Source organism: Molothrus ater, chromosome 2, assembly GCF_012460135.2.
Source record: "Molothrus ater isolate BHLD 08-10-18 breed brown headed cowbird chromosome 2, BPBGC_Mater_1.1, whole genome shotgun sequence".
NCBI classification, from domain to species: domain Eukaryota; kingdom Metazoa; phylum Chordata; class Aves; order Passeriformes; family Icteridae; genus Molothrus; species Molothrus ater.
Window position 1 is genome coordinate 9,188,856 of NC_050479.2, and position 27,893 is coordinate 9,216,748.

Below are 27,893 nucleotides of genomic sequence, written 5' to 3' on the forward strand. Positions count from 1 at the left end.
GTCTTTAGACTTTGCTTTTAATGACTCCCACTTGCTTCAGAGTTAGAAATTTTCTTTGTTAAAAATGAAGTGTACTCCTCGTGGATCAGCTTCTGAGTTGCTGATGCTCTGCTTGTTGAGTGTGTCAGCCAGGCCCTCAGGGCCACAGAGGAAAACACCTATTCTGGAGCTGTCAAGAAAATGAAAATATGGTCAGAAACTAGGTCTGGAGCAGCTGGATATTCCCCATGTAAATCATTTTTATGTTCTACAGATGCAAGGTTTTTTCCCAATTACAGGAATTGGGGTAGAACCGGACAACTATCCCCTAAACCTTATAACCCCTTCAAACTTATTGCAGCTTCTAAAACAAATGATGGGCTAAATCTCAGCTCAGCCTTAGTCAGTGAAGACAGGTTTATTGACCTCACTGAATCAAAGAAATAGAGATTCAAAGAGCTTATGGCACAAATTCTTGAGAGGAGCTATTCTGGTTTTTTTCCTGCAAATTTTGGGTGGTTAGCTAAAGGTCATCCATATTCAGGTTTGGTTTCTAGAGGTAGAAAGTGGTTTTGGAGGTGTTTAGACCCCACCTGATATTCCTATTTACTTCAGCTGGAAGGATAGGGCTAGTTTTTTCCTAAATCTTCTGCTAGTAATTAGAAGAAGTATCTTCTGGAAAAGGATACTTTCCCACAAGATATCCCAAGAAGTATCTTGTGGAAAATGAATGACTTTTAAAAAAGTTGAAGGTCAAAATAATTTGTTCAAGATCATAGATCATGTCCGTGGCTGAAAAAAAAATAGAAAAGACCTGGAGAATATGTAGGGTAAAAAAATGCTCCTGAAACTTTATCAGCCAAAGGAACAAGATTTTGCTCTATGGTATGTATGGCCATTAAACAGAGGAAGTCCACAGACACCATAAATTTGCAAAAGTTTACCCAGGATGCTTCCCCGCAATTGTTTTGAACTCATTTTCCCAGTTAGGTCTTCCATACAAGGTTTTCTGTTTCAGTCCTGTAATCACATCTTTCTCTTCTTCATGATGCACTGCAAAGTGAGTGGCCTGTGGGAAATGAAAGACAAGGGACAGATAAATACTGCAGCATTGTGTTCTGGTTAAAAAATAATAATGTCAATACTGACTGAAATATTTCCCTAATGAGATTATGGAATTTATGGTATTTTGCAAGGAAAGATAAGACTGATAAAATCCTGGCTATCAGTATCTACCCCTTCCTTCTCCCCAGACTGGGTGATCTCAAGAGTTAAATCTATGAAACATTGAATGCAGCAATTAATTGTAGGGGTTTTTTCCAATGAACAGGTTTAGTCTAAGAACTCTAACACAGGACTGCAAATTAAAAAATCCTTTCCCTTCAAATACAATAGCATGACTCCCTTGACCATAATGAAATCCTGCCTGTTTGTTCTCTGGAAGGTTTGGTCCATATGAGGAGGCCTTGCCTGTGTAATTTCCAGCTAGACCAGTTAAGTCAAGAAAAGCAAGGAAGAGAAAACGTGGTTAAAGGCATAAGCTCAGGCCTTACAGAGTTCTGTAGCCCTTTTATATGAGATAAAAAAAGCTCCAGGTACCTTTATCTCCAAGGAAAAAAAGGAGGAACTTTTCTTCTTTCCTTTCTCTTTTTTTGATGTTCCATATGTGATAACTTCCTTGCTGCTCCCCCTACCTGTCTATCTAGCTGAGCTACAGCACTTTGGGCACATGGTGAATTTTGCAGTGGTGAGATAAATGTAATATAAAACAGCACCAAAAGTAACAGAGCGAGAGCCTTTCCTGACTCAATCCCACATCCTCAGGCATCTGCTCCTTTGCATCCCCACAGCAATCTACCAGCACAGGACCAGAGAACTCATGAGTCCTGAAACAAATATGCTGCTATGGTTCAAGCTTTGTGCAGTGGCTTCCCTGGTTCCTAAAGCCCTTAATTACATACTTGAGGCAGCATCAGCTGCTTTAGGGACTCATACATGGTCAGCTGAGGTTCCTCCTGTGAACAAAGCCTGCTTCCCACAGAGCACAGCCAGAGGAAAGCAGAAAGGAAATCAGTGCCCATGAACAGCTGATCCCAGGTAACTTCTGATGGATAACACCTGTCTGCACACACCCAAAGCCTCTGGGAGCCAGATGGATGCCCAGGATAAAAGACCATTTGAATAGCTATGAGAACAAATTTTCTAACATCAACCTCAGTTTTATGGCAGTGATATTCCCCACTGTGTGGTTACCTGAGTTTCATCCCAGCCTGTAAGGTAGATGTTGTAGCTCAGAAACTCTGCATTATTCCTCTCCTGCATTTGAGCCTCCAGAGATTGCAAGAGGTCAGCAAACCATTCAAAGGCATGAGTGTCCCTGCAAAGCCAGTAAAAATAAATCTGGAAGAGACAAGAATGAGCTGTCATGGGACACAGGCACTTATGTTTTCCAGGTTTATGTCTGTTGACAGAGTGAGGATTATAGAGTTCTGGTAAAAAATGCCCTGAACACTTCAGTAGATGAGTAGAAATGGTATTGAAGCTATTCAGGAATTTTGATGCTGAGAGGGTTATAAAGCTGAATGACTGACTGCAAGAACAAGGAAATATATTCCTGTTTCTCTTCCACACTTTTAGTTTGCAATGTTTCCCCATTTATCTCCTTGTAAAACAGTTTGTTAGGACATAAATAAATGATTTAGAGGTGCACTCTCTTTCTGTCTGCCGGCAGGCGAGATAAAGTAGGTAAAAAAAAACAGTTCTGTTCTCTGAATATGGCCATAACTGCAAAGTGTGACCCCACACCTCTGCACAGGGAGTTTCCAGGGGCAGGAGGGGACAGGAGGATGCTTCCATTGCTCTTCTACTTATGAAAAAGCCTTCCTCTTTGTGCTGAGGGAAGGAATGCAATATTTCCCCAGGCTGTATTAGCGCCTTGAACTTTATGTTTCTCAAGTAGATGAACACCATTTCCACTGCAACTGGAAATCCCCAGGGCCACAGTCAGGATTAGCATGCATGATTTGGCTTTTAGGCTGTTTCTCCTTTCATTATATTTTTGCTTTAGAGCCTCCTGTTTTCCTCCTGCTAACCTTGAGAGGCAACTGGACTCTTCCTTCTTTTAGGACTCATGCATGCCTGGAGCCAGATCACCTTTGCTGTGCCTGCTTTGACTGGGCCCTTGAACAGTTACAGGGGTCTGGAAAAGAGGACACAGGCATCCATACCTTCTTGAGCTTTAGGTTGGTGGCATCATGGCAGTATTTGTACCAGACAGACTTGAGGACAGATGCAAAGGGGGTGACCCCTATTCCAGCTCCAACCAGCATCACAGTTTCATAACTGAACACGTCCTCACTTGCTGTTCCAAAGGGGCCATCCACAGCTATCCTGGAATTTAAAGTATGCTTATTAAATCAGAATATTTATTAACACCATTTAAAATGACAGTTAAAAGGTATTTGTCTGCTACAATGCATATTTGGACTGAATACTAGTCAGCAAAAGGAGAGGTGGAGCTGATAGAAAAAACTGTAAAGAGGCATCTAAGACCCACATCTGTGTCACCATTTAATCTTTGTATCACTGGTGCCATCAAATTGCTTGAGCAATATTTAAACTGCCATAGGTGTTTTTTGACTTTACCATGGAGACTCTTTGTACATACTTGGGCAACTTCCATGCCTCCTGGAATTCTTGTTTATCACAGCCACAGGCATTGAACAAGCCCTCTGTCCAGTCTCCTACGATTCGGACGTGAATGCTGAAGTAATCCTCTTCTGGGGCAGAAGTCAGTGTAAATGGATGCCATTCCAGTTTAGACACTGCTGGACATTTGACAAAAATGTATTGCCCAACCTCCATCTTGAAGCCTTTTTTCATCATCTGGAGCTCAATTGTCTTGAAGGGATGAATGACCACCTACAGTGAGAAGGGCATAGGGAAAAACAAGGAAAAGAAAATGTCTGTCCTCACTGATGTATCTCACTGATATATTTACATCCACCATCACTAACATCATCCTCTGCTATGAGAGCAAGGAAAGCAGGTGAAACTTTCTTCCCAGCAGAACTGAAAGTGAGCAACAGCACCTGACAGGCAGATAAAAGCCTGCAGAGGATGCTGATGTTTTGGTTGAAGTATTTTCTCACACCACCACACTTGCAGCCACTCCAAAGGACAGGCCAGGCTGGCACATCTTGTAACACATCTCCAGATCTGTGTGAGCACATTGTTAATTCCAGACGGACCTTACCCACTGGCACAGAGCACAGAGTTAATGGGCCTGACTGTAAATATAGGAGCAAAACCACAGGGCTATCCTAACAGGTAGTACCACTGGAAATGGATGTTTTCTTATTTTAGTCAGGTGAGACCTTGGCTATTCTTTAGAAACAATCTTCTAGAAGTAAAACCAGTAATTCTGTCACTCAAGTTTTTAATCCTAAAGTTGTCTGCCAAAATTATTTTCATTTCTAAAAAGAGGTTTGCAAGAGGGAGAATCAAGTCTCTCTCTGTCTGTTAATTTTGGTATTAACTGTGGTGTTTAGGATGGTGAAGGAAATTTTCTGCCAACAGGACACAAAACAGATGCCATAGAAATATAGTGTAGAGGTAGCACACAGGATATTTTGGTAAAATTACCAAAAGCACACAGATATTTAGGAGCCTTCCAATGTGTCAGCATCATTATAGAGCACAGTAGAAGCACTTAATGTCATCCCCCAAACCCTGCTATGATTTGAACAGGGTGTGTCCTCAGAATGCAGCAGAGTGCCATATGAGGAAATTACCCTGGGAAAGGCCAGGATAGTTTTCATAAGTTTGAGCTCAGTTCTGTGCTAATTCAGCTGTCAGAATTTCAGGATCAGTGTTAATATCTCTGCAACACACCACAGAAATGAAAGCTCAACATTAGATTCAGATACATGAAACAAACCTGCTCTTGTGTTCAGGGGTCATTTGTTCTGTGTCTTAAATTAGTCTCAAGTCCATGGAATTTCTGTACTGTGGAATTTTTTCACCCAATACAAGAAAATTCACTTCTTTCCTAAAATTCAATCCTGTGCCTTAGCTATCTTCCTCCTCTTCCTCACTTTTAGAGGCTACATTTGGATGTTAGGTGTTGGCATCACGACAGCAGTCAGAACATTCCTTCCACTGATAACCTGGGTATGTAGGAGCCTCTGCCTTTGCTGCACCATTTGGAGGAGAAGGTGAAGCTCTGCCTGGTGTTAAGTGCAGCATCAGCACTTACCTTTGTGATAACAGGTTGTTATCACTTACCTTTGTGATAACAACCTTCTGCTGTGACCTCCAAAACCGCACCAGCCGCTCACACAGGTACAGGAACATGGGACCCACCACCCACTTCCACGTCTGTAGGCAGAAGAAAATTCTGTGATTCTGGGTCAGATGATGAAGATCACAGAATCATAGAAAGGTTTGGGTTGGAAGAGATCTTAGAGATCATCTAGCTCCAACCCCCCTGCTGTGGACAGGGACGCTTTCCACTAGATGAGATGGCAACTTAGATCAATTCAAATCCTGGAAATTCTATAAGCAGAGGTGAAGTTCAAGTAATCTCTATTATTTATAAACCAGATTAGGGAATCGTTAAGATATATGATATTTTCAAAATTCTGGTCAGAGGGGGAATTTCTTTCTCTGTTGAGTGTTGCAGCTGGCTTTTTAGTTTCTATTAGAGTTACAGCAAGGTATTTTCCTGCAAGTAATTTTGTCTCTGTCTAAAAAAGAATGTAACAAAGTGAAATGTGGTATTCAGGTATTATTGACTCAGGTCTGTATTACTGCAGGAAAAGATGTGGTTTCTGTTAACAGCCCAGTCTGAAATGTGAAAGAAGAAACAGCCTGGTTAGTCAATAAAAGCTGAAGTTTCAAATTCACATTTCCAAGGGTGTTATTTTCTTGCTAATGATCATTAGTCCATTAATAATGTTAAACTATTTATTATGAGCATTATAGCACTTTCTAGATATCCCCAGGAGCCATTACTTTGCAGTTTACTTTTTGGATAAAAAGTTCTCAGATACCAATTGCTCTTTTGCTTTGTCTGTCAGCTGTGCTTATTTTACAGCACGCCGCAAGTGTGTAGTCTGTCTGGAGTCCATTTCTGCTTACAACCTACTGTGTCCAAACCTCTTGCTTCATGCAAAGAAAGCTGCCACTGGAGAGTGCTGAGGGTTATATGGCTAGTTTTATATGCAATTTAAGAAAAAACAGAAAACTGTAAACATTTCCAATTGGATTTACACACAAGCCAGCTGTTCTTACCATAGGAGGATTCCCTGAAAACTGGGGGATTGGACAAGCCTCAGTCTTGCCCCAGAGAGTGAAGTTCTTGTAGCAAATCTCTGGGTTGTGTTCAGCCAGGCTTTCAGCTGTCTGTCCCCGTACAATACGACTGGGAAAAAAGTAAAGGTCATTAAGGCAATGAAATTAAAATGAAAGTATCTGTTCCTTATTGTTATTCTATTTATGTACATCACCCTATTTATATGGAGTTGTCAATTTGTGCACTGCTACAGCTCTGATACAGATTTACTGCTCTAATCTACCCACAAAGTTACCATTAAGAAATAAAAATGGGGAGGGAAGTTTGTGGGATAAAATCCTGATTTCAAGGTTAGGTGAGGAACTGAGAGTTATGTCCATTACCACTTCCAGGATGTGGTCACAATTAGAAAGCTTCATTCTTTTCTGAGTTATCCTACTTTTTTTCTTCAATTAAAAAAAAAATAAAACCTGACTGAAAGAAAAAAACAAACAAAAAAAACAAAACCCAAAACCTGGAATGGACAAGTAATCAATTTGCTACTGACTACAACAGAGATTATTCCTGTTGTTTATTTTAGAAATTTGGACATCCCTTTCCAAAATATTCTCCCTTTGGAGCAGCTGTTCAGGTGCTATGAATGAATACAGATGCTTTTGACACAAGCAGCTATTACAGCTAGCACCTTGCATCAGCCAATTATCTGGCCTCAATTTTCTTGCTTGGTTGTCTTTTTGTTTATTCATTTGTTCTTTGTTTTAATATAAAGAATATGCTAACTGATCCAGTACAGCTGTATTTCCAGTAACAGAACTGGTGCAGAGAGGTAATTTTAGTTTCAAGGGGCAAAAGTCTATTCTTTTTCACTATTTCCTGCCTCTGTTTAGAGTTCTGCCAACCTCAGGATCCTAGTAAAAACTTTCAGATTAAGATCTGCTGAATTTTCCCTAGAAACAGTCTGCTTCTGATCAGGCTGGTCAGTTTTATGCCAACGTGATTCTTTGATATCTTCTCCCCATGACTTCTCTTTCTGCTTTCCTAGCTCAGTGCCTGTGAGCTAGACAACATTTCTGATATTTCAAAGAACCCCATGGTATCTAAGCCATATGCATGCCTAGCTTTGTGTGACAGATTTTCCAGAGAATTGTTACAAAACCTCTGCACAGGATTGAGAGATAAGATAATGCTCATAAATATTACTAATGAACCTCTTCTTCATTAACTGTTTGATTAATATCCTGTCTGAAAAATAAAGGGAAGCAGTGACAGTGTCCCAGCAGCATCACGAGTTGCAATTTGCAGGAACATCAGCAGTTACACTTCACTTCCCCACTAATGACAGGGGGTTCAGCTGGGCCACCTCTGGGATCATTTATGGGAACAGGAGGAGCCCATTTCCTCAACTGCCCTCCCCATTGCTTAAGGGAAAGGGGGTCTGAGGGTTTTTGCCTTGCTCTATGCTCTATTCAAGGTTTGACAATGTCAGTACCCTGTACAAGACCAAAAAAAATTATTTCCCCTTATCAGTCAGTGTAGATGCTCTTTCTAGTACTGTAATTAAGCTTTCAGCAGTATAGACTTATAGCGATTTCTTTTTTGGCTGAAGGTTTTCCTTTAACTCCAAAAGAGTGAACTGCACCTCTGTACACCCTCTCCTCCTCACATTTACTGTGTGGGGAAATTTGGGACATTTGTCTGTGACACAGAGCTCATGCACAAAAACCATCAGTGCTTCAAAAGTGCTGTAACAGCTTGTAACAGACAAGAATTATTGTAGAGTCAGAGAATTAAATCACACAATGGTTGGGTTGGAAGGGACCTTAAAGTTTGTCCAGTTCCAACCACCTGTGCCATGGGCAGGGACAACTTTCACTGGACCAGGTTGCTCAGAGCCCCATCCAGCCTGGCCTTGAACAATTCCAGGGATGGGACCAGCCACAGCTTCTCTGGACAACCTGTGCCAGGGCCTCAATACCCTCACAGTAAATAATTTTTTCCTAATATCTGATCTAAACCTACCCTCAGTTTGAATCCACTCCCCCTTTTCTGTCACTGTGCTCCTGTAAAGTGTCTCTCCATCTTTCTTGAATCTGCCCCTTTGATGCCATCAATAAACTTTGACTCAGCTTTCTGTATATACAAAGATGTGTGTTTGCAGAGATTAATGAGAATATGTGTGACAGCCTTCTGTCCCGTGAGATAAACTGGCATTCATGTCTCTTCCTAATATGTTGCTTTGAGAGTGTCAGCTCATACTCATTCCATGACATCCATCTTTGCACACCTGAGATGCCTTCCATGAGTGTAACAAGCCCATCTCATATTTCTCAGTGTATTTTCTCTTAACTCAAAATGTCATAATTACTATGAAGGCCAAATAAGTGGGGTCACTGAGTTCACAGCTGGAAAGCATCCTTTCCTCTACAGATGAGAATATTCCTGTTTATATCTGCTTCCAAAGGACAGCTGAACTTCACTGACAACACTGCTGCCCAAACTCTTGCCTTTTCATTCCAGTGCAATTAAGATGGTGGGAGTACAGTGAACACTGAAGTAAATAAAAATTCAATTTTTATAAAATATATGCTTTCCACTGACCTCTGGAAAGAGCAATGCTTGCTTTCTGATAGCATTGTGTAGTAATTACTGGCAAGTTTGGACATTGTGTCAGTAACTATACAATGTTTGCTGCAGAAAACATGAACCTCTTGTTTTTTTTCCTTCCACAAGTTTTGCTCAAACTGTTTCCTTGTTATGAAAGTTGGAATGAGCAAATATGCTGGGGGTGATTCCCATCTGCCTTCTATTTGTGTTCTTCCTGTTTTACTTTGATTTTTGACTTCTTAGTGGCACTAATGGGCTGTAAGGAAGTGGTTTTGAATAGTCATTTTTGCTGGGCATTTTTAAAGCACACTTTCTATTGCATGTAGGAGTTCCTTTAAAATGGGCAATGTAGTGTAATTATGAACTATTTAAATGTAGCTCGGATACTTGAGTCTTTTTTCTTTATTCACCCATTCTTTGGTTTTATAAAATGGATCTAAAGTTCATTTTTCTAAGTGCTAAAATTGTGTTTGTGTAGTGCTAAAACTGTTTCATTAGGCTTTCCAGCTCTTTCAGAAGATATGAAATGAAGCAACAGCAGAAAAAGATCTTTGGCATTTGAAAGTTAAAAACTTTACAAATGCCTATTTCTAAGTTGAAACAGCTAAAAATCTATTCTTAAATGCTGCTTATACTACGAGTTCATCCAAGTCTGAAACATAAATCTATATTACTATAGTTTTCATTATCCAATAAAATTCTAAACTCTGTAATTTTTTTACTAAGATCTCCTTACATGCATGTGTGTGATGCAATTCCTTTTAGGAGAGGAAGGAAAATTAACAATTAAAAACAGAAACCTTGGAAAAGAGTTTTGCAATTAAGATATCAGAAGAAGTTAAGTGATAGCGAGCCTAAGTATGCCAAAGTCACATGAAACCTGTGTGAGGACAGCTTGTTGCAAGTATCAGTGAGAGCTTCTTGACTCTCAGAGCCTCTACTGGCCCATCACTGCCATCAAAAACAGCTGCTGCTCAGTGACAGAAGTCCCCATACTCATGTGTGAAGGGGGCTTTAAATAAAGATTCAGTGGTTATCAGATATTTGGTGATAAGTGCAAATACTCACCCAGCACCGTGGATAACAAGGCCAATAAAGAAGATGACAAAGAGATGGTGGGTGTACCAAAATACTTCAAAATATGACCTCCGGATGGTTTTGGTGGATGAGGTGATGATGAGGATGAGGGCCAGTGTGATGACAACCCCAGTGATGCCAGCCAAGTATGTGAAAGCCACATAGAGGCCCCCAACGGGATTCTGTGAAACAATTGCACACCTTGGTCTAAGGAAGGGGTTGCACCAAAGCAGAGCCAGTTGAACCATCCTCACCAAACCCTTTACTTTGTTATAAGTCCTTAAGTCATCTGATGCCAAAATCCCTGTTCACTTTTCGTTGCACTGCACATTTACCTTTACTAAGGTAATTGGAAGTACAGAGAATGCTTTTTCCATGAATTCACACACCAAACATGGCTTCTTACTCTGCCATGGCTCAGCAGGACTGCTTTGGGGAAGGTGAATACATTTGCACAGGTCTGGCGTTCAGAGCTGGAGTCCTACATCCATATTTTGGGAGCTAAATGAAAACTCTCCTTTCCTCTGGTGTTGCACAGCTGTGGGACTCATAACTCATGCAGAGTTTGGAGGCTCAGTGCTCTTCTGAGAAGTAGGGAAGTACTTTCTCTTCTTTTTCCCCACTGACCAGAGCTTAAACCACCACACTTCAAAACTTTTGCCTTTACATCTGTGTACCTTTCTGAGTGTCATGTCTAAGTTAGAATACTGCTTTACAGGGTATGTTTTTACATAATGTTTTAAAACTACTTTGAAATCCTCAGGTGAAAAAGTTTAAAGTACTACCAGAGCTCAACAACGATATTACTGGCAAATATAGAAAACTGAATTCTACAAGGTTTTTCTGCAAGATGGCCCAAACCCAGACTGTGGACACCAGAAACAGGCACTCTGCTCAAATAGTTTTATATGATCACCCACACAAATGCAGTGATGACCCTTTGGAGTCTGATGTCACTTACAGCAATGGTTTGCCTGTAGAAGTTGACATAGCTTTCCTTTGGTTTGTCCCCAAGGCCAGAAAGCACAGCTGCCAGGGTGCCTTTCTCTTCAACACGGGCTTGCACACTCCACTCCACGTTGAATAAGTGTGCAATGGTGTGAATTGCTAGGAATGACAGGAAAGGAATAATCAGCATTGACCACAAGTACTCGGCAGTCTGGGGTAACATCTCAAAACTTTGTCACATTTGTCAACTGCTGCTTAAAGGCTCTGCTGCTCTCGCCGTCTTCATCACAATTGCAGATCAGTGATGTGTTTTACTGTTAAAATTTTACCACCTGAATTTTGCAGGTTTTGGGTGAGGGAGGGAAAGAAGTAATGGGAAATTTTCAACATATTTTTGTTCAACAAAGCCTTTCAACAATTCAAGTAGCAGTGCCCTAACAAATAGGATACTGAAATATGAAATGGCTTAAACTATTTTTTAGGATCATCCTTGTGCAGGACTTCTGTAAAAACCAAGAACTGAATCTGGATTTATTTGGGGTCACATTTATTAGTGCTGCTTTGTTCTTCAGTTTTGCTAATAATCATCAGTAATATCCTCACTGAGCTGAATGCATCCAAAAACCTAAACCAGCTGAGATGTTCACATGAATTCCATACATGTCTTTGTAGGGTAAAATTGTACAACGCTTTTCAAAATTTGAACCACCTCCTAAAAGTAGATACTTATTTGTCTTCAAAGCAGGTCCAAGCTTTTTATATCCTTTTTAAAAAAGAATTTCTATTATTTGTTTTAGATGGCAGATAAGAAGTAACTAAACAAGAATGAATCCAGTGTATCCAGTTCTCAGGACATTGCTAAACACCCTTTATTAAACTATCATAAATAGTACTTACAGTTCAAAATACAGGTACTCTTTCTTATCTTTTGCTCTCTGACAGTTGGCACATATCTGGAAACTGATTTAAGCCTTGGCACACACTGACTCCTTTAATGAAATCAGGTCACTGTCCATATCTTAAAGAACTTGAATGCCACCTGGATTCCACGTAAAATACACAAGAAAGCAATAAACAAAGAAACATTAGAGTACCAACCAGTGTGAAGGGCGATCATCCAGGCCACCATTTTGTGAAAGGTGAGGTTTCTGTCCAGCTGTCGCCTGATCCGGGTAGAGCAGCACTTTGGGTAGAAAGAAAAAGGTATTTGAAGATTATTTGTGTTGTCTGTGCACACTTTTTAAAGGCAGGGACAAAACCAGAAGCTCTGAGCACACTGGTGGCATTGCTAGGAAAAATGTAGAATTCCAGAATATAGACAAAAATATTTTCCCCCATCTTTCAGAAAACAGGAATTCCAGATTATGTTTTAACACGTCCCCCTGAAACAAAGTATTTGATAAGGACAAAGAATTTAACGTCCAGTATAACAAAGGAATACATCTTATTTCTTTTAAATTTTACATTATAAACAAAATGAGAGATCACAGTCTGCCATGGCAGAGTGACTGCTTTGCTAGCACCAGGATCCTATTGTAGGTCACAATCTAGAAACAAGCTGCAAAGTTTGGGAGTAACTGTCTCAGAGAGCTCCCATCCCAAATCATATCACCTATGGCAGTGATATGAAGGCATTCCTTCTCCAAAATACTGGATTTACTTCCCAGGCATTCCCTTACAACTTGATTTTGGAGTTACCAAAAAAAAAAAAAAACCAGCAAAAATCTCTGCAGATACAAACCAAAGAAATCAATTCTCAAGAAAAACAGAGTGGTATTTTCATTATTATGGGTTCCTAACAGACCCCACATGAACTCTGCTGAAGTCCCTGGGAGTTTCCCTAAAGCCTTAAGTCCCTGTAAAGCTGCCATTTGCTGTCTCCACACAGTAGAATGCATGACTGTCATGTGCTGTATGTTTGCATTGTGTTTGCTGACCAGATAAGGGAACAAAACACTGTGCAAACTACCACAAGTATTTCCTCACAAGAGACAAACACTCTGGGGCTGCCACAATCACTTCAGACTACAATGACAACCAGAAGAAATTTGGCCTTTTTGTATCACCTATATTGAGAAACAATAAAAAAATATTGTAGAATAAAATGTAGCATAGTGAGGCAGTGCTTGACTCCCTTGCAAACACCACTTGATGCAAGAAGTGAAGGCCAAGCAATGGCAGAGGGCTCCAGCTGCCTTCAGTCAATGTGGCTCATTAACAACAGTTAATACAGCAATAATGGACATGCAAAAAACAATACAGCTGTCTTTTCAATTAAAAAGTTGCAAAGTTATTACAAATAACTTTGTATCGTGATTTCTGGGTGGCAGGATGGAGAGGGCAAGACTTTTCTGTACACTCCCTTTGAACGCTGTGTTCGAGCAATTCTTTCCTCTTCTTGACCCCAATGACATTGCTGTTGGGAAGGTCACTTCTCTTCCAATAAGTTATTTGACATTTAAATGATTTCTCTTATAGATCCTGACAGTTGTTACCTGCAGAGCATAGCTAATCAGAGACAACAGTACAACAAGCACAAGCAGCTGTCCCCCTGTGCTGAGGCCACCACAGCACTGCCACTGCTGGTGGCTCACTGGGCCGTGGGTGTTTTTGCTTAAGATCTAAAATTACATCCTTCCTGGGGCATAGCTTTACTGCAAAAAAGCAACTGGAGCTAAACAAACAGCAGCTGTCTAAGAGCTGTTCTATGCCCCTCCCTGCCCTCCTTGCTCACCCTCAGAGCCCTTTGCTTCCTCATTCCCAGCCATCAGCAGGAGAGTGTGCTGCCAGCAGGAATGGAACAGTGTCTCCCTGCCTGGGACTCACTTTTATCTGGGTGTAGCCTGAGTGACTCTGCCACAGTGCCCAAGGCAGAAGGACTGACTCTAGTTTGAATACAAAGAGGGACAGTTTCCCAAGACCTTGGTTAGAAAAGTTAGGTTATACATGCTAGGAGAGGAGCAATTCAGGACAAGTAGCACAAAGTCCCAGCTGGAAAACAATTCTCAACACCCAGAATCAGTTTTTGACCTTCCAGTAGCCTCCATGTGTACACCCAGCTCTTTCACTGCTTTTGAGCTCAGAACACCTCTGCCCAGCTTGCTTTCACCTGTGCAATCTTAAAAATGCCTTATATGATCATTGGCTCATCATTATTTTCCAGTTGAATTCATCGATAGCAGCATTAATTCTTTTGAAATTTATGTTCATTATTGACTTCTCCTGCCAGAGGAGTCAGCTCTGGATTTTGGCTTATACTTGCTGATCTGCCTGGGGAATAACAACTTTAACCCTACAGCTTTATTTACTATCCTTCCTCCTTTTCCATGAATGGAGGGTATGGCTGGCTGCTTTGGAGCATCTCAGGATCTGAAGGAGTATAGGAAAAGACTGAAAGCCTGACATATATTTCCAATTTTATATTCCTAAGTGTTATTCCTTAGAAAGGCTAGAGCGCTGGCCTCACTCATAAATGTAATTAAAGAGGTTAATGTAGTAGGCACATCTCATTTATTCAGCCACACTCATTGTGAAGATGTATGATGTACTAGATGGGAGTACAGCCTACTTTGTCTCTGGTTATTTTCTTATTGCTTCATATCCCACTTTCTTCCCTTATGAAGGACTGTTGAAACACTGCATCTATTTTATCACTTCCTCTTCTGCTCTGCCTCTCCAGCCCCTGCAGGCTGTCTCATTTGCATTAAGAAATTCAGACTGGGTTTAGAGATGAAAAACGACTTCTGGGAACTGGTTTTGTTGAACATGTTTTTGTTAAAAGTGTCCAGAAAGAAAGGAAGAATCATTATACATTTGGAAGGACAATTCATTAATTTGAGGAGCATATTGCTTTTTCACTGGACCATGGCCTGCATTGTCTGCATTCTTTCTGCTGTAATAGCCAGAAATCAAGATTTTGGCAGTGTGATAGAGTCAGTACTATCATAGGAAGCCTCTCCAGCTGTCACTTAGGATAAGCTGTCCTTTCCTTAGTGTCAGCTCCTCAGTGCTGTGTATTACATTTGCATTTGGGAGCTCAAAAAAGTCAAAAGGCGTGTGAATTATTTCATCTGAGATGGAAATGCAATTCAGACAAGATAGAATGTATATTTATGAGCCAGCTGAAAAAAAGTCCCATTCTGAAAGTCTGTAAAAGACAACATTTACCTTAAGGACTGAGCATGCAAAGACAGACAGGGGCTGATATTTCTCTCTCTAAGTGGGTGTATCATCAGTGACAAACAGTGGATGTGTGTGAACACCAACAGCTTCTGCCAGCCAAAAGAGGGACTTTGCATCCAGGGCAGGACCATGCCCAGGAGGGAGCTGAAAAGGGAGGACTCAAAGGAGACTAATTCAGCTAAACTCTCAACAGAGCTCTAGATACCCCATGGGCATTAGACCTCAGTCTTGCTCACAGCCAAACTCCAGGCTTATCTGCTTCTCATAAAAGGACATCCTCAAAATATGGTATATTTGGGGAACTTGGACACAGTTTCTTGGTATACTTGCAAGTCTGTTTAGGTATGAAAGATAATATCTTTCACAAATTTTGAAATTCTTTCTTCATCTTACCGCACTTGATCCTCTGAGGAAGGAGAGCAAGTTTCGACATACTGGCAGCAGAATCAGCATGCAATTGAAATTCAGGCAGGCTGCAGGGGCCCTAGCAAGAGCCAGAGCACGCTGGAATTAGAGAGATGCTGTTATTAATTGCATTACCTAAGACATTATCCAGGGCACAGATTTCATTTATGTGTTACATCATAACTAGTGTGAGATCTAGAGTTCGCATTTACACCATGAATGTTCCAAGGAATCATGCTCTGGTCAAGTCAGAAACACATGTGCAGGCAGAACATGCTCCTGCAGACAGACACCTCCTGTTTTCAGTTTTGAATTAACATGGTTGTATAAAAAGCTCTCTGCCATGTTTGGCATTCAGCAGTCAAAGACAGGTGCAAATCTAAGCCATTGGTAGAGTTTTGTGTCCCAAGGCTGTAGAGAGTCTGTGGTTTCAGTTGGTGAGGGTTATGGACAGCTTATAAAGAGAAGTGGTTTAAGTTCTCTGTCAGTAAAGGAGTCTAGGGAAATTTGTTGCCTCAGCTTTTAGGAATCTGTTTCCTTAATGTTGGTCTTTATACCCTTAATTATTTAATATTTTTGAACTGTTTGAAATGAAGGAAAAATGACCATATTAATCAAAATGCAATGAAGGGAAGAGAAATAATGTTTGCTCTCCTTGCATGGACTGGCACCTTTTAGGTTTTAAAACGCAGCTGTTTGGGTTTACACTGAGCTGTACTTATCCAAGCACAAGTCTCTGTGACTTGAAAGGCAACTGCATTGCAAAGGACATGATTTGATCCACAGACCAGAGGCTGTATGCAGAATGGGATTTCAGGCTTTGTAGAATTAAACCAGGGCTTTGCAAACCTTCAGCAAAATGCTGTGCTCTGTAATCTGAAGCTTAGGTTGATTTTTATGCCTGTGATCACGGTTTTAAAATATGTGAACAAATTAATTTTCCTTGTCAATTGGTCATGACCTGTGGTAGATTTGGAAGCAAGTTTGTAGTAGGACACTCAATGCTGCATTAACCAGTTGGATTACATGGAATAGCTCAGGATCCAGGATCACTTCACTACCTGGCTACCACTCACACTCTTGATGAATATATGAATGGTGATTGCTTTTCAGAGCCAATATCTTTATAAACTATTCATGGTCTGAAAAATAATTGCAAGGAGAAATGACTGCACAACAGTCCAAAGGCAATATTTTATTAATCTTCTGCTTAATAAAGTAGCCACAATTAATGCTTAATTTAATTACCAAGAGCATAATAATTAACTGAAAACATCTATAGAATGGGATCTCTCTATTTTGTGCACCAGCTTCCTGTTCAGAAGCACTGAACATCTGCCTGCATTCAGTTATCTGCTTGCATGTGACTTCTACATGAGCCTGCTGCTCCAGTTTTGATCAGCTAAAACTATTAAACTGCTGTGTGCTCTGTCTGTGCCAAAACAATAATGTCTGTACTTACGCCAAGGAGCACTCTGGTGTAGAAGAATTTTGGTGGGACATCATACACAAGATAATACCACCAAAAGAGGAAGACATTTAAGCCCAGCCACACAAGCTGAAAGAGAATTAAACAGGAAGCTTACAGTTTGTTGCTAGAAGTAATCCATCTGAATTTACACAGTTCAGATAACAGTCAGTTACTTCCCTGTGCTCCTGTTTGCACAGAGAGATGTACTGCAGGGTATAAAGTTTTCAGCAAGGGTGACAGAAATCTTTCTGCTGTAAACAGGCTCTGATTTGTGAACACAGGGTACAGGAGTGGCAATAGACCAAAACAGAGCAATGTGCAGCTGAAATGTTTTCACAGGTCAAGGAGTTTAGGGCTGGTTGTATCAGGACTGTCATATTACAATTGTTTAATTCTGAGCCCAGTTAAATCTCTACCACTGAAGGTTAGGGACTCTTCCAAATGGCAGCTCCATTCCACAGGGACATTAACCTGTGTGAGAGGAAGACTTGGAAGCTGTGACAAAGAAGCTTGAGATCTAAATTTAGACGGACTAAATTGCACATAGGGCTGAATTCAAGAAGAGGGTCTGAAATCACCCAGCAGGGAATACTCAACACAGGCCCTTGGTAGCATGTAGACTACCCCAAACCAGGCTTTGTGGATGTACTGCAGAATTTTCTCACACTTACACATCCTGAGGTGCATGCTATTAACTCTTAGGCAGCTACAAGTCCATCTGGCCAAAAAGGTCATAATAAATCTGGATATTTGCCCTTCTGGAGCTGGTTGGCTGATTCCACATCCCATATTGAAACATATATCCCATGTTGAAATACATCCCGTATCTGTAACACTGCACTCAGTTTAAGTAGTTTTGCTAAGTGTTGCATGTAAACAGAGAGAAAGTCTGAGAACTGGGAGAAAGCCCAGAAAAGGTGACATTACAGCTCTTCACCCCTCCTAACCCATATATTTTGCTAGTTCTTTGGCTCAAATAACACTGTAAAAAAAAACTGGTTTTATTTCAGATCTTGAAAATGTAAATAAATACTGGGAAATGAAGGGATTTCCATCAGGGTAAGGGAGTATATAGGAAATCCCCAAGTCCTCATTAAAATACCAAGCTCATCTCAGGAATAAGTGCTTAGGACACTTATTAAAAGTGACAGTGGCACACTCTGGCAGCATGTTTCTGTTTTGTTGAGGTACATCAGTAGGAATTGTGTCTGTCCTGTTTCTGTCAAGCACTGGACAGCCCTGTGCCTGCTCAGTGTGCAGTAAAGGTGGAGAGGCTAAAGCAGAACACTTGGGTGGGGTTTCCAGTGGTCTGTCCTTTTAGCTGGTTTCTTTATGTCTGTTAGTTTCCTTCCCTATTACCCTCATCTTGTTATAGCTTTGAGGTTCAAAACCCAAATTCCTTATTTGAGCAAAATAAAGTCCTCTTACTTAATCCTTTTAATATTTCAGTTCTGGTGGGGAAAAAAAAGGCAAAAAGAAAGCCAGAATTCACCTCTTGGCAGTTTCAACTTCCTCAAGTCACTGAAGGTGACAGCACACACAGTCCCTCCCTTTCAAAGCACTGAAGTGCCACTGCTATGGGATTATATTCCTAAATTACAAGGTCATATGCAAGTACTGATTGCTCATAGCAGCAGAAATACTTCTTGGAATAAATATGCTCACATTTCAGTCACCAAAAAATATACAAATTCTATGCTTTCTTTTTCTTCCTCTCAGTATTTGCATCTACTAACAAAAGGTAGCCACAATACTTGAACTGCTCTTAGATTTTGGTTATGCATATGTTTTTAATACATATATGTATATGTACATAATATATGTATAGAGGTATACCTTTAGCCCTTGTATCACAATATGAAGTAAAAAAACCCCACTAGAATACAAACTCATTTTTCTCCAAGGAGGACTGTCCTGCTTACTCTTTAGCTCTTGTAAATGCAACTGCGATTTTCCATACTTTTAAATCTTGATAAGAATTAATTTAACCTACTTTCACAGCCCCTCTATGCAAACTGTAAACAAATTCAATTCAAATAGTAGTTGTCTTAATAAAGGATTCATGAATCTCTGCTCTAAATCTCTGCTCTTTCCTCCCTTGAATCTGACATTAATAAATATTTTATACCATCAAGACACTGTGCTTTTAGTTAGATCCCCTTCTGTTCATAAAAGTGAAAGAAAGGGTGATTGTTTTAATTGCTTTCTCTGTTGAAGTGCATGTATTTAAGTGAGTTTTAAAGTTACTTGTTTTGCTCAACAAAAGTATTTCTAACAAAACAAAGTTAATACACAATCATTTATCAGTTAACAATGAAGCCTACAGCAACTGAAATACCAGAGAGCTCCTTAAAAATTATTCCCTCAAAGCATTTCCCTGCATTTGCTGCTCCAGTTTCAGCATAATCAGGTGCATCTTTCACTGGCACAGTGAGAACTGCTCAGCACAGCTTTCTGCAGAACTTTTCACTGGACACAAAGGCCAACAGAAATTGTACTTACAACGACGAAGATGGACAGTCCTTCATTCTCCACCCAGTTCCCCATGGCTGCCTGAGATGTGTGAGCACAGCAGCCCTGCTCTCTCTGGGACAGACTCTACGTCTTCTCTCAGGAGGAAGTGAGAGCAAAAGGTTGCAGCACCCTGTTTCCTTTCTCATTCATTTGGGAAATAAGTTAACCATTTAATCATGACCCCAGTTCTGTTTTGAATATGTTTCTCTCATCTCTGCATATAACATTTCATAACTCAAATATGTATAAACTGTTGAAATAAACTTTTTCATTGTGATACAAAGGATAGAATAAATTGTACGAGTGATCAGGTGTTCTGCTAAAAAATGTATTGCCACTTTGTATAACTTTTAATGCTGAAGTGTAACATAGAGAGCACAGAAGAGTTACCTCTGCCCACCTGTCTCTTTTTAAAGAGTTACCTCTACCTGTCTCTTTTTAATCACCTCAGGACTGAGATGCAGTCCATGTTGATCTTTGTTGATAAATAATCATTATTACTATTTCTCTGCCAGTAATTCAATGTCCACAGAAACTTCAAAGTGGAATCTAACATTCTTCTTGTCTGGTACATTTAAACCTCTCTAAATTCCTTCCAAAATTCCCCTCTGTTCTGGCCAAAACTGAGGAGAAATGTCACTGGATAGGCTTTTTTTCCATGGTTTTGAGTTTCACAGGATCCCCTTTGATGGCCATCCCAAATGGATCACAGAATTACAGAATGATAGGATGCTTGGATTGAAAGATCATCTACTTCCAGCCCCCTGACATGGGCAGGGAGGCCACCCACTAATTCAGCCTGGTCAGGGCCCAACCAACCTGACCTTGGATGCTTTCAGGGATGGGGTAACACTTCCAGGGATGCTGGATGTCATCAGAGGGTCTGGTGCCCATATTTTTATTTATGGAGGTAGCTTTTGGAAGTTAAACAGTTGGAGTGGCTGGGAAGGAAAGGAGGGAGGCAGTTCTGATTTGTGGATGTCCATTCTTGCAGTGAGACAAGCCTTCTCTCCCTGACCAGGAATGGCAGTGTTCTCACTGCCTTTTTCTTCTCCCTAGCTCAGGGCAAGTAACTTGTGCCTTCTCTGGGGTAAGCCAGTGCAGGTATCCAGGATGCTCTGAGCTTCAGCAACTTTACCTTTCCTGGAAGCTCCTCAGGCACCATAGCCCCTGAAAACATGGATTTATTGGCTCAGGAGGTTTCTGGCACGGATTTATTGGCTCAGGAGGTTTCTGACAAACTACAGAAGGGGCTGATCTTGGATCAGTCACAACAGTTGCAAAGTCTGAGGTCCTTTTGACAGCCTGAACGCAGACCATGAAACAGAGTTTATTTCAGCTGCCTTCAGCCTGGCAATTATTAAATGCAGTAGCTGATCTCACTGCCTGAACTCAAAAGAAAGGGCAGAGGTGCTGGGCCCTTCCACAGCTGGTGAGTTCTGCTGCTCCCTGATGCCTCTGAATTTTCTGTTACCTCTGAAAGTGACATGACAAGCACAGCAAATTTTGCCTCTTGCTGCAAGTGACAAATTTGAGTAGAAATGGTACCAAAACCGCCCACTCATCACCCCTGATTTGAGTCTGATCTTTTCACCTTCTAAATGAATGAAACATTTTTGCTATTACAAAAACCTGAATGTTTTATACTTTGTACTTATTTGGAAAATACATCCTGTACAAGAAAAAAACATGTTGTCAGCTGTGTATTAATTATGTAGGAGTGTAAAACTAAAGCACGGAAAAAATTAAATGCTATCTCAGTCTGTTTATAAAATTTGTTTCGAGCTACTTGATTACACAAAGCATTTTTCATCCATCTTTGTGCTCAAAATTTCAGTCAACACTGATCCTTTTTCAGCATGACAGTATTGTAAAAGTATTCATGTCTCAGGGTTCTTCCTTTCCTCACAGTAATTTTACCTCATTGCTTAGGAATTAATTTAGCTCCTCTCCTGCTCTGCACAATAATGGTCTGTGTATTGCTGCACAAATCTAATGCCAGGTGTTTGCAATAGGCCTAAGGGTTTCACACATATCCCTAAAAGGGACAATGAAAAATTCTGCAAGTAAAAACTTCCAAAGAGAGAGTGATGTGAAGAACAGAGTGAGTGATCCAGCTCCTCCTTCTCATGCAGCAGGGGGAAAGCCAAGCAGAGACCTTGATTAACCTCTTCTATTTTGTAGCCTGAAGTCTTTATTTTGAATGCTGTGCAATCACTATTTACCAACCTTCCCTTGATTCTACACCAAAGAGGAAGAAGCAAACAAGGGACTTGTCAAGTTGTCTTCCCTGAAAAGACTCTTCACATGCAGCCTGAGGCTGTCACTCTGTGTGCTTGCCTTCACTCCAGGGAATGACATAGCCTGAAACTTCTGCTCCTTCTGTTTTGTTTACAAATAAATGATTCCAAGCTGAGAGAGCAGAAAAGGGGATAAATATGAGCCAGGGAAAAACATGTCAATGAGACTCCAATGACTGGCAGATCCTCTAGGTCCTTGCTTTACACCATAACTATCAATGCAATTCCCTGCTCCAGTACTTCCCCACACTGTCTTTTGCAGTCATCATGAGACACCATGTGCTGTATTAAAAAAATCCACGTCTGGTCCAGATGCTGCTTGCCACAGCAGTCTTGGCTTGAAGTCAGGCAGCACCACCACAAAACGGGCCAGAATGGCTGCACACTGCTGTGTTATTGTAGAAGAGACACCACCAGCAGCATGTCCTAAGTACAGACAGAAATTTCATCTCAGCAAGCTGTCAGTAGTTTCCAGAAGAGCTGGACTAAAGCTGCAACAGCATAAACTCCCATGTATAAAGGCAGAGGTAAAATTAACCTGCCTTTGCACAGGACTGAGGGAGAGGGAGCCCAGATGGCATCCTTTGGGCAGGGTACCAGCTTTGTCATCTGCTAATGTGGCTCTGGAACACAACCATCATCTCTGCGAGGCTTCCCTTCCCAGCGCTGCAGATCCACTTCGTTTACACGTGCTGGTCACAGCCCAGGGTAGCTTTTCTCTGCCTGGAGACAGGGACTCCACCAGCGATTTCCAGCTCAAGAAAACACCTCGACAGACGTGAGAAGAGGGACGGCAGCCTCTCCTGTGCCCGTCTCGCCCGGGTCGGTGGTTCAGCAGCCCCGCGGTGCCACCCGCTGGCAGCGCCGGTCCCGGGGGAAGGAGCTGGAATCCTGCTCAGCCCTTCCCTCCCTATGCGCCTGCCCTCGGGCTCCTTTCCCGCTGCATCCCTGCTCAAAACCACTCTCCTGCTTTCCCTTCTCTCTTTCAGCACTGGGCTGTCAAATCCCGTTTCTAATTAGCAGCTCCTGATCACACTCCGGGAAAGGACTTCCAGAGCTCCTTAGCTCACTTTGTTCTTCCTAATAGGATCTGCTGCAGCTGTATTACTCCTGACACATTTGCATCCCCATTCCACAACCAGAAATTAAGGAGGTGCCGCCCAGCCTGCTAGAGCTCTCCTGTGATAGCTCATGAAGTATTCCAGCATCCCTCTTCACACCCAGGAACAGCCCCCAGGTGTGAACACCTCAGTACCCAAACCCTGCAGCACAGGGCAACACTACAGGTCTTCACAACGCTGCAGTTTGTCTTGTGAAATACAAAGGAGTGCTGTGATAATTCTTTTGCTGATTTTTCTCCCTCCCAATCCTCAGTGTGGAGGTGTGGGGGTGATCCAGCTCTGTCAGCAGATGACAGATGCAGCCTTGGTTGTATGTTCATTTTCAGTAATATCAACAGAGGAAACACTGAGGAATTATGTCATATTTAATGGATGTGTCTAAGCAAGATAATATGATACAATAAATTATGGCACCAAGGATGAGGCTTTTGCTTTAAAATTATCCTTCAGCTAGATTACTAAAAGAGAGTTCATCCTTGTGCCAAGATACAGCATGAAGCCTATATGCTGCTAAATCATACCTAAATTGCCTCTTATTATAGAATTACACTGCTCCAGCCACACAATTGCTGGATTTATATTTTTCCCTTCACTCATTTGTCTTGATAAAGCTTTTTTACTTCTGGATTTACTCTGATAACTTGGACACTTGCCTGAGACTATCTCACAAATCCCTATCTGGCTTAAGTTACACTCAAGAGAAGTTTGGGAGCACCCATCCATCTTTTTTTTTTTTTTGGAAACTCATTGAAGACACAAATGTCTGATAATTTGTGTGTCCATAATTTAGGCTTTGAACTGGGATGAATTTCTTCCAGATTAGATGACCACTGTATGAGTAGTTATTAAAGCCTCCTGTTGTAAGATTCTTTACATCAGTTTATTCATATACACAACCCCCTCCCTCCTGGCATTTTAGACTTCCAGAGAAATCACTACAAAAAACAAAATTTCAATGAGTGGGTTAGATTAGGGACTACAATTTCCAGAATATTATTTATTCATTCATTTCATTTCTTGTATTTATGACTTCTTAAGTTTTGATGGTTTAATCATATTCTGCTATTTTCACTGCTCAGGCTTTCAGGGGAGCAGCAAAAGGCTGGAGGCATTTAATTTCTTTCTCAGCTGGATTTAGAGATCCTCTCACACAGCTTTCTGTTAGTGTGTCCACCTTGATCAAAATCAGAGCCTTTGACTGCTAATTACAGTGACTTAAGACACTTTCTTTTGTATTAAGGGACACAATGTCCTCTCACTGAGACTTTTGCTACCTGGCAGGGAGAGTCTGCCAGATCATACTCCAATCCTGTGTCAGTATTTTTTCTCCCCATACAAACACACTCCTACACATGCTAAAATTGCATTTTGTTTTTTATTACACTAGAACTTCTTTTGAATGAGTGATACACTTAAGACTACAAACAACTTGTTGTTTTTAATTTTAGATCTCCCACTAGTAAAACTTCCCTTTCCCTGGTGATTTTTTTTTCTTTTCTAGCTTGAAGAGGCTACTGCTGTTGTGCCCTGGGAAGAACAGTGATGTATAGGTTATTAGGATAGCAGCTTAAACACATCAGCCCTTGACTGCTAAAGGACATTACAGGGCAATAGTTGATGGCTAATGGATTCCTGCTTGGTGCCCTTGGGGGCTTCCACTGCATTTCTGCCAATGGTAAATTATGGTGAAGAGTCAGCTGCCACTGGCATTTGAGTTGTCTGATGAGTTAATGCTACAGCACTCTGCAGCCCTCCCTGAATTTTCCTTACCATCAATCCTCATGGCACAACACCCACATCCTTGCTGAGGCCCGCAGTTCATGGCTAGGCAGAAGTAATTTTTCAGTTAATTCACTCCTTGCCTGTTCCCACTTGTCTCCTGCAAAGTTTTCCCTTTTCCTTTCCTCTGAATCTGAAGAAGCTTGGTTCATTTCTGATCCACACAGCCAAATCACCATGAGCAAGGCTTAGCACAGCCAGTGTCCCAGGTTTCTCCAATCAATTCTCTTTTATCTTTCTGTAAAGAACAGAAAGACTTTTTCAGCATATCACATCATTTCAGCTGATGAAGAAAACAAGATCAAAGCAGGAACCATCCAGAAACCATGTGGTTTAAAAAACTACCTGACATGTTGCATGGTCCATTGTTTTTCTTCTCATGTATAAGGAAAGTGGAACTGTGTAAGCAAACTGCACATAAGATGTCAGTGGTAACATTTCTGTTCTGACCATTAGCACTTTGCATATTTGTGTTCAGATGCAGAATCAGACTAATGTGTGTACTACAACACACATCATACATAAAATACACATATAATTACATATTTTTGTATTTATATGTATTACATATATACAAATACATATAATATACATATAATTAAGACTGCTGGTAATAAAGTAGTTGAACAAAAAAGATAGATAATGATTTTTTTAACATGGTACAATGTCCTAGATCAGAATGACCTTCACAGTTTCTGCCTCACTGTGCCTGGACTCCTTTCTGAGGTTTTCACTATGCCTCTCCAAGAATATCAGTGGAGAAATCTAGGCTTACCCTCAATGCAACATGGTTGTGAATTGCCACACACATTTCCATAGGTTTGCAGTGACATTTAATTTATTTTTTTTTTCAGAAAATATTTATCTTTCTCCTGTTTGGTATTTTTTCTTCTTGTTGCTTAAAAAATAAGAAGAGCAGGGATGACCACAATAAACATGATGAAAAAAAGTTTAAACATTAATTATTGTGCTTTTGTGGGGCTCTCTTATTTTCCTTGTAGCTCCAAAGTTGAAGCTCCTTTTTTTTAGAAAACTCCATTTCCCCTCCAATTTTTTTTAAATGACACCTGGATGTTTTTGAGTTACTGCACTGCCCACCATTATTAAAATATTTGAAACGGCAATGAAGTATTGATGCATTCTGTGAGTTCAGCCCTTTTCATTGCCAGGAATGTTTCTCTCCAAAAGAGCAGCCCTACTGAAAAATCTGCCTGAGCATTTCACAGTGCCTTGTTTCCATTTCTGTTTAAAATGACCCCCATGAGGCAGCAGAAAGGGAGGAGGAGTAGCCAGGACACCCATTCTGAAGGATGTAACTGGTGCTGTGAGGGCCACAAAGGCAAAACTGAAGCAATCACAAGCACCTCTCTTCTGTTTGCTGTCGAGTCCAGCACACAACTTACCCCATGTACAATTACTGCAAATCCGTGCATAAACACACCAAAATGCAAAGCTGGCACCTCATCTCTAAGGTGCTGGCCTATTGGTTTGGACATTTACTCCCCAGTCTAGAAGGCAGATGTGAATTGATCTCACCTTGACTACCTCTGGCATTGCTCTCCATCTAAATCTGCTCCTGATCATTTTCCAGAAAGTGTCTGTGGCTGATTAAAGCTCTGCACTGACAGGGCACATTAATCAGATGAAACAAGCAGCTGATGAGAGACATTTCAGAAGTTAAAATATGTAACATTTATCTGCTGTCATTCTGTGTGCTCTGTCAAAATAGGAATTGCAGCAATTATGAACATGAAGGCACATACCCTATTTAAGACAGGCTGTTCCTGGTTCATTAAATCAATCAGGTCTCACCTTCAGGGCCAAAAAGTTACAACTGTGATGTTATTCCAGAAGAATCTCAGTAAGCAACATCCAATAAATTAGCATCCATCCTCTGCTTAGGTGTGTTTTCCCATTAATGCTAGTCTGTGATTAGAAGCCTTTACACACAAATGCATTCACATCTGAATTTCTCACCTGAAAGGCAAAATTTTCATACCTGAATACAGACATTCGCCACTTCCATAAAACTTTATTTTAGTGGCAAGAGGTTTTCCTTGTGACCGCATCTAATTAAAAAAAAACCAAAAAACCAAAAACAAAGAAAAGGATTAAACTGTCCTTTTTTTCCAGGATATGAAGTTGTTCATTCAGAGCAGAAATTCTGTAAGCTTTCATATTTGTCATTTTGAAACACTTACCTTTCATTCTTAATCTAATTTTGGGGTGACCTCAAGACCTAACAGTTTTATGATACATTTTTTTTCTTGGTCAGTAGGAATTTACATAATCTTTAATACATCTTACTTTTCAAGTCTTCTGTCTCTGGTAAATCAAACTTACCATCTCTGCCATATTACTGTACCTTCATGTTTCTATGATGATTCCCAACTGACTTGAGGCACTCACCACAACTTCATTTTAAAATACAAGATTTTGATGATGTCTTCCAAACATCTGAGTTCAATGCCCTGTTTTCTTTGCTACATAAGACCTTCAAATAGATAAAAAGTGATAGAAAATGGTTCATTGTTTTAGGCTAGATATTATCAGCCACTATGGGGAAAAAGTAAGGGAACTACTTTTAAATGAAAATTATATATTTTTAAATTAAAATTACAGTTTAACAGTCCCAAGTATCCACCAATTCTGTCACAGGGAGTGCAGCTCTTACCAGCACACAGTAAGGTCAATCACCATGAGAACTTCTAAAATCTTTTCTCAATGCTCATGTAAGTGATGTACACACATTACAGCTTGTCACAATGTATCTAATTACACCCATATTTACAAAATATATGTCTATTTTATCTATTTAAATTTAGAAACACATGTGTTGCAAAGTTTTTGTGCAATCCTATCCCTTCACAAAAGTCATCAGTAATGATCTAGCTACATACTCCCAGGGTCAGATATAAGTATATGGTAAATCCAGATGAATGTAAAACAAGTGTGCAGAGAAGAAGTTAAAATATTTTTTATAAGGTAACAATTTCTTCCCAATTCTCAAAGTAAACCAGTAAATATTTTCACACTGACAATGAGTAAGCTATACTAATCTTGTTCCATACAACACTGGCCTCTTAAACTGCCCCCATCTTACAAAATGTTCTTGCTGTTCTAAACTGGCAATGGAAGCATGGGGGTAAAGAGCTCCTAAATCAATCACAGATTAATTCTTCTGTCAGGTCTTCTTGAAAACATTTCTGCTGCTATGA

At 40.6% G+C, this 27,893-nt stretch overlaps 1 protein-coding gene across 2 annotated transcripts; it reads right to left on the reverse strand.

Moving 5' to 3' along the window:
- On the reverse strand, positions 1–27,891 carry LOC118684024 (cytochrome b-245 heavy chain). Of its 2 annotated transcripts, XM_054518565.1 has the most exons (14): positions 25,451–27,891; positions 24,667–24,913; positions 16,953–17,048; positions 15,479–15,589; positions 12,002–12,086; positions 10,917–11,062; positions 9,947–10,137; positions 6,274–6,403; positions 5,266–5,358; positions 3,647–3,900; positions 3,207–3,369; positions 2,233–2,379; positions 924–1,048; positions 1–169 (listed from the first exon to the last, which is right to left on the reverse strand). In XM_054518565.1, exons 2-14 carry the CDS (start codon positions 24,667–24,669, stop codon positions 43–45), a joined length of 1,671 nt encoding a protein of 556 aa, XP_054374540.1. In that variant the 5' UTR covers positions 24,670–24,913; positions 25,451–27,891; the 3' UTR covers positions 1–42. The 2 variants fall into 2 exon arrangements, with proteins under 2 accessions (XP_054374540.1, XP_036234580.1); XM_036378687.2 differs by lacking the exons at positions 24,667–24,913; positions 25,451–27,891 and adding an exon at positions 19,464–19,562.
- Positions 27,892–27,893: the final 2 nt, after the last annotated feature.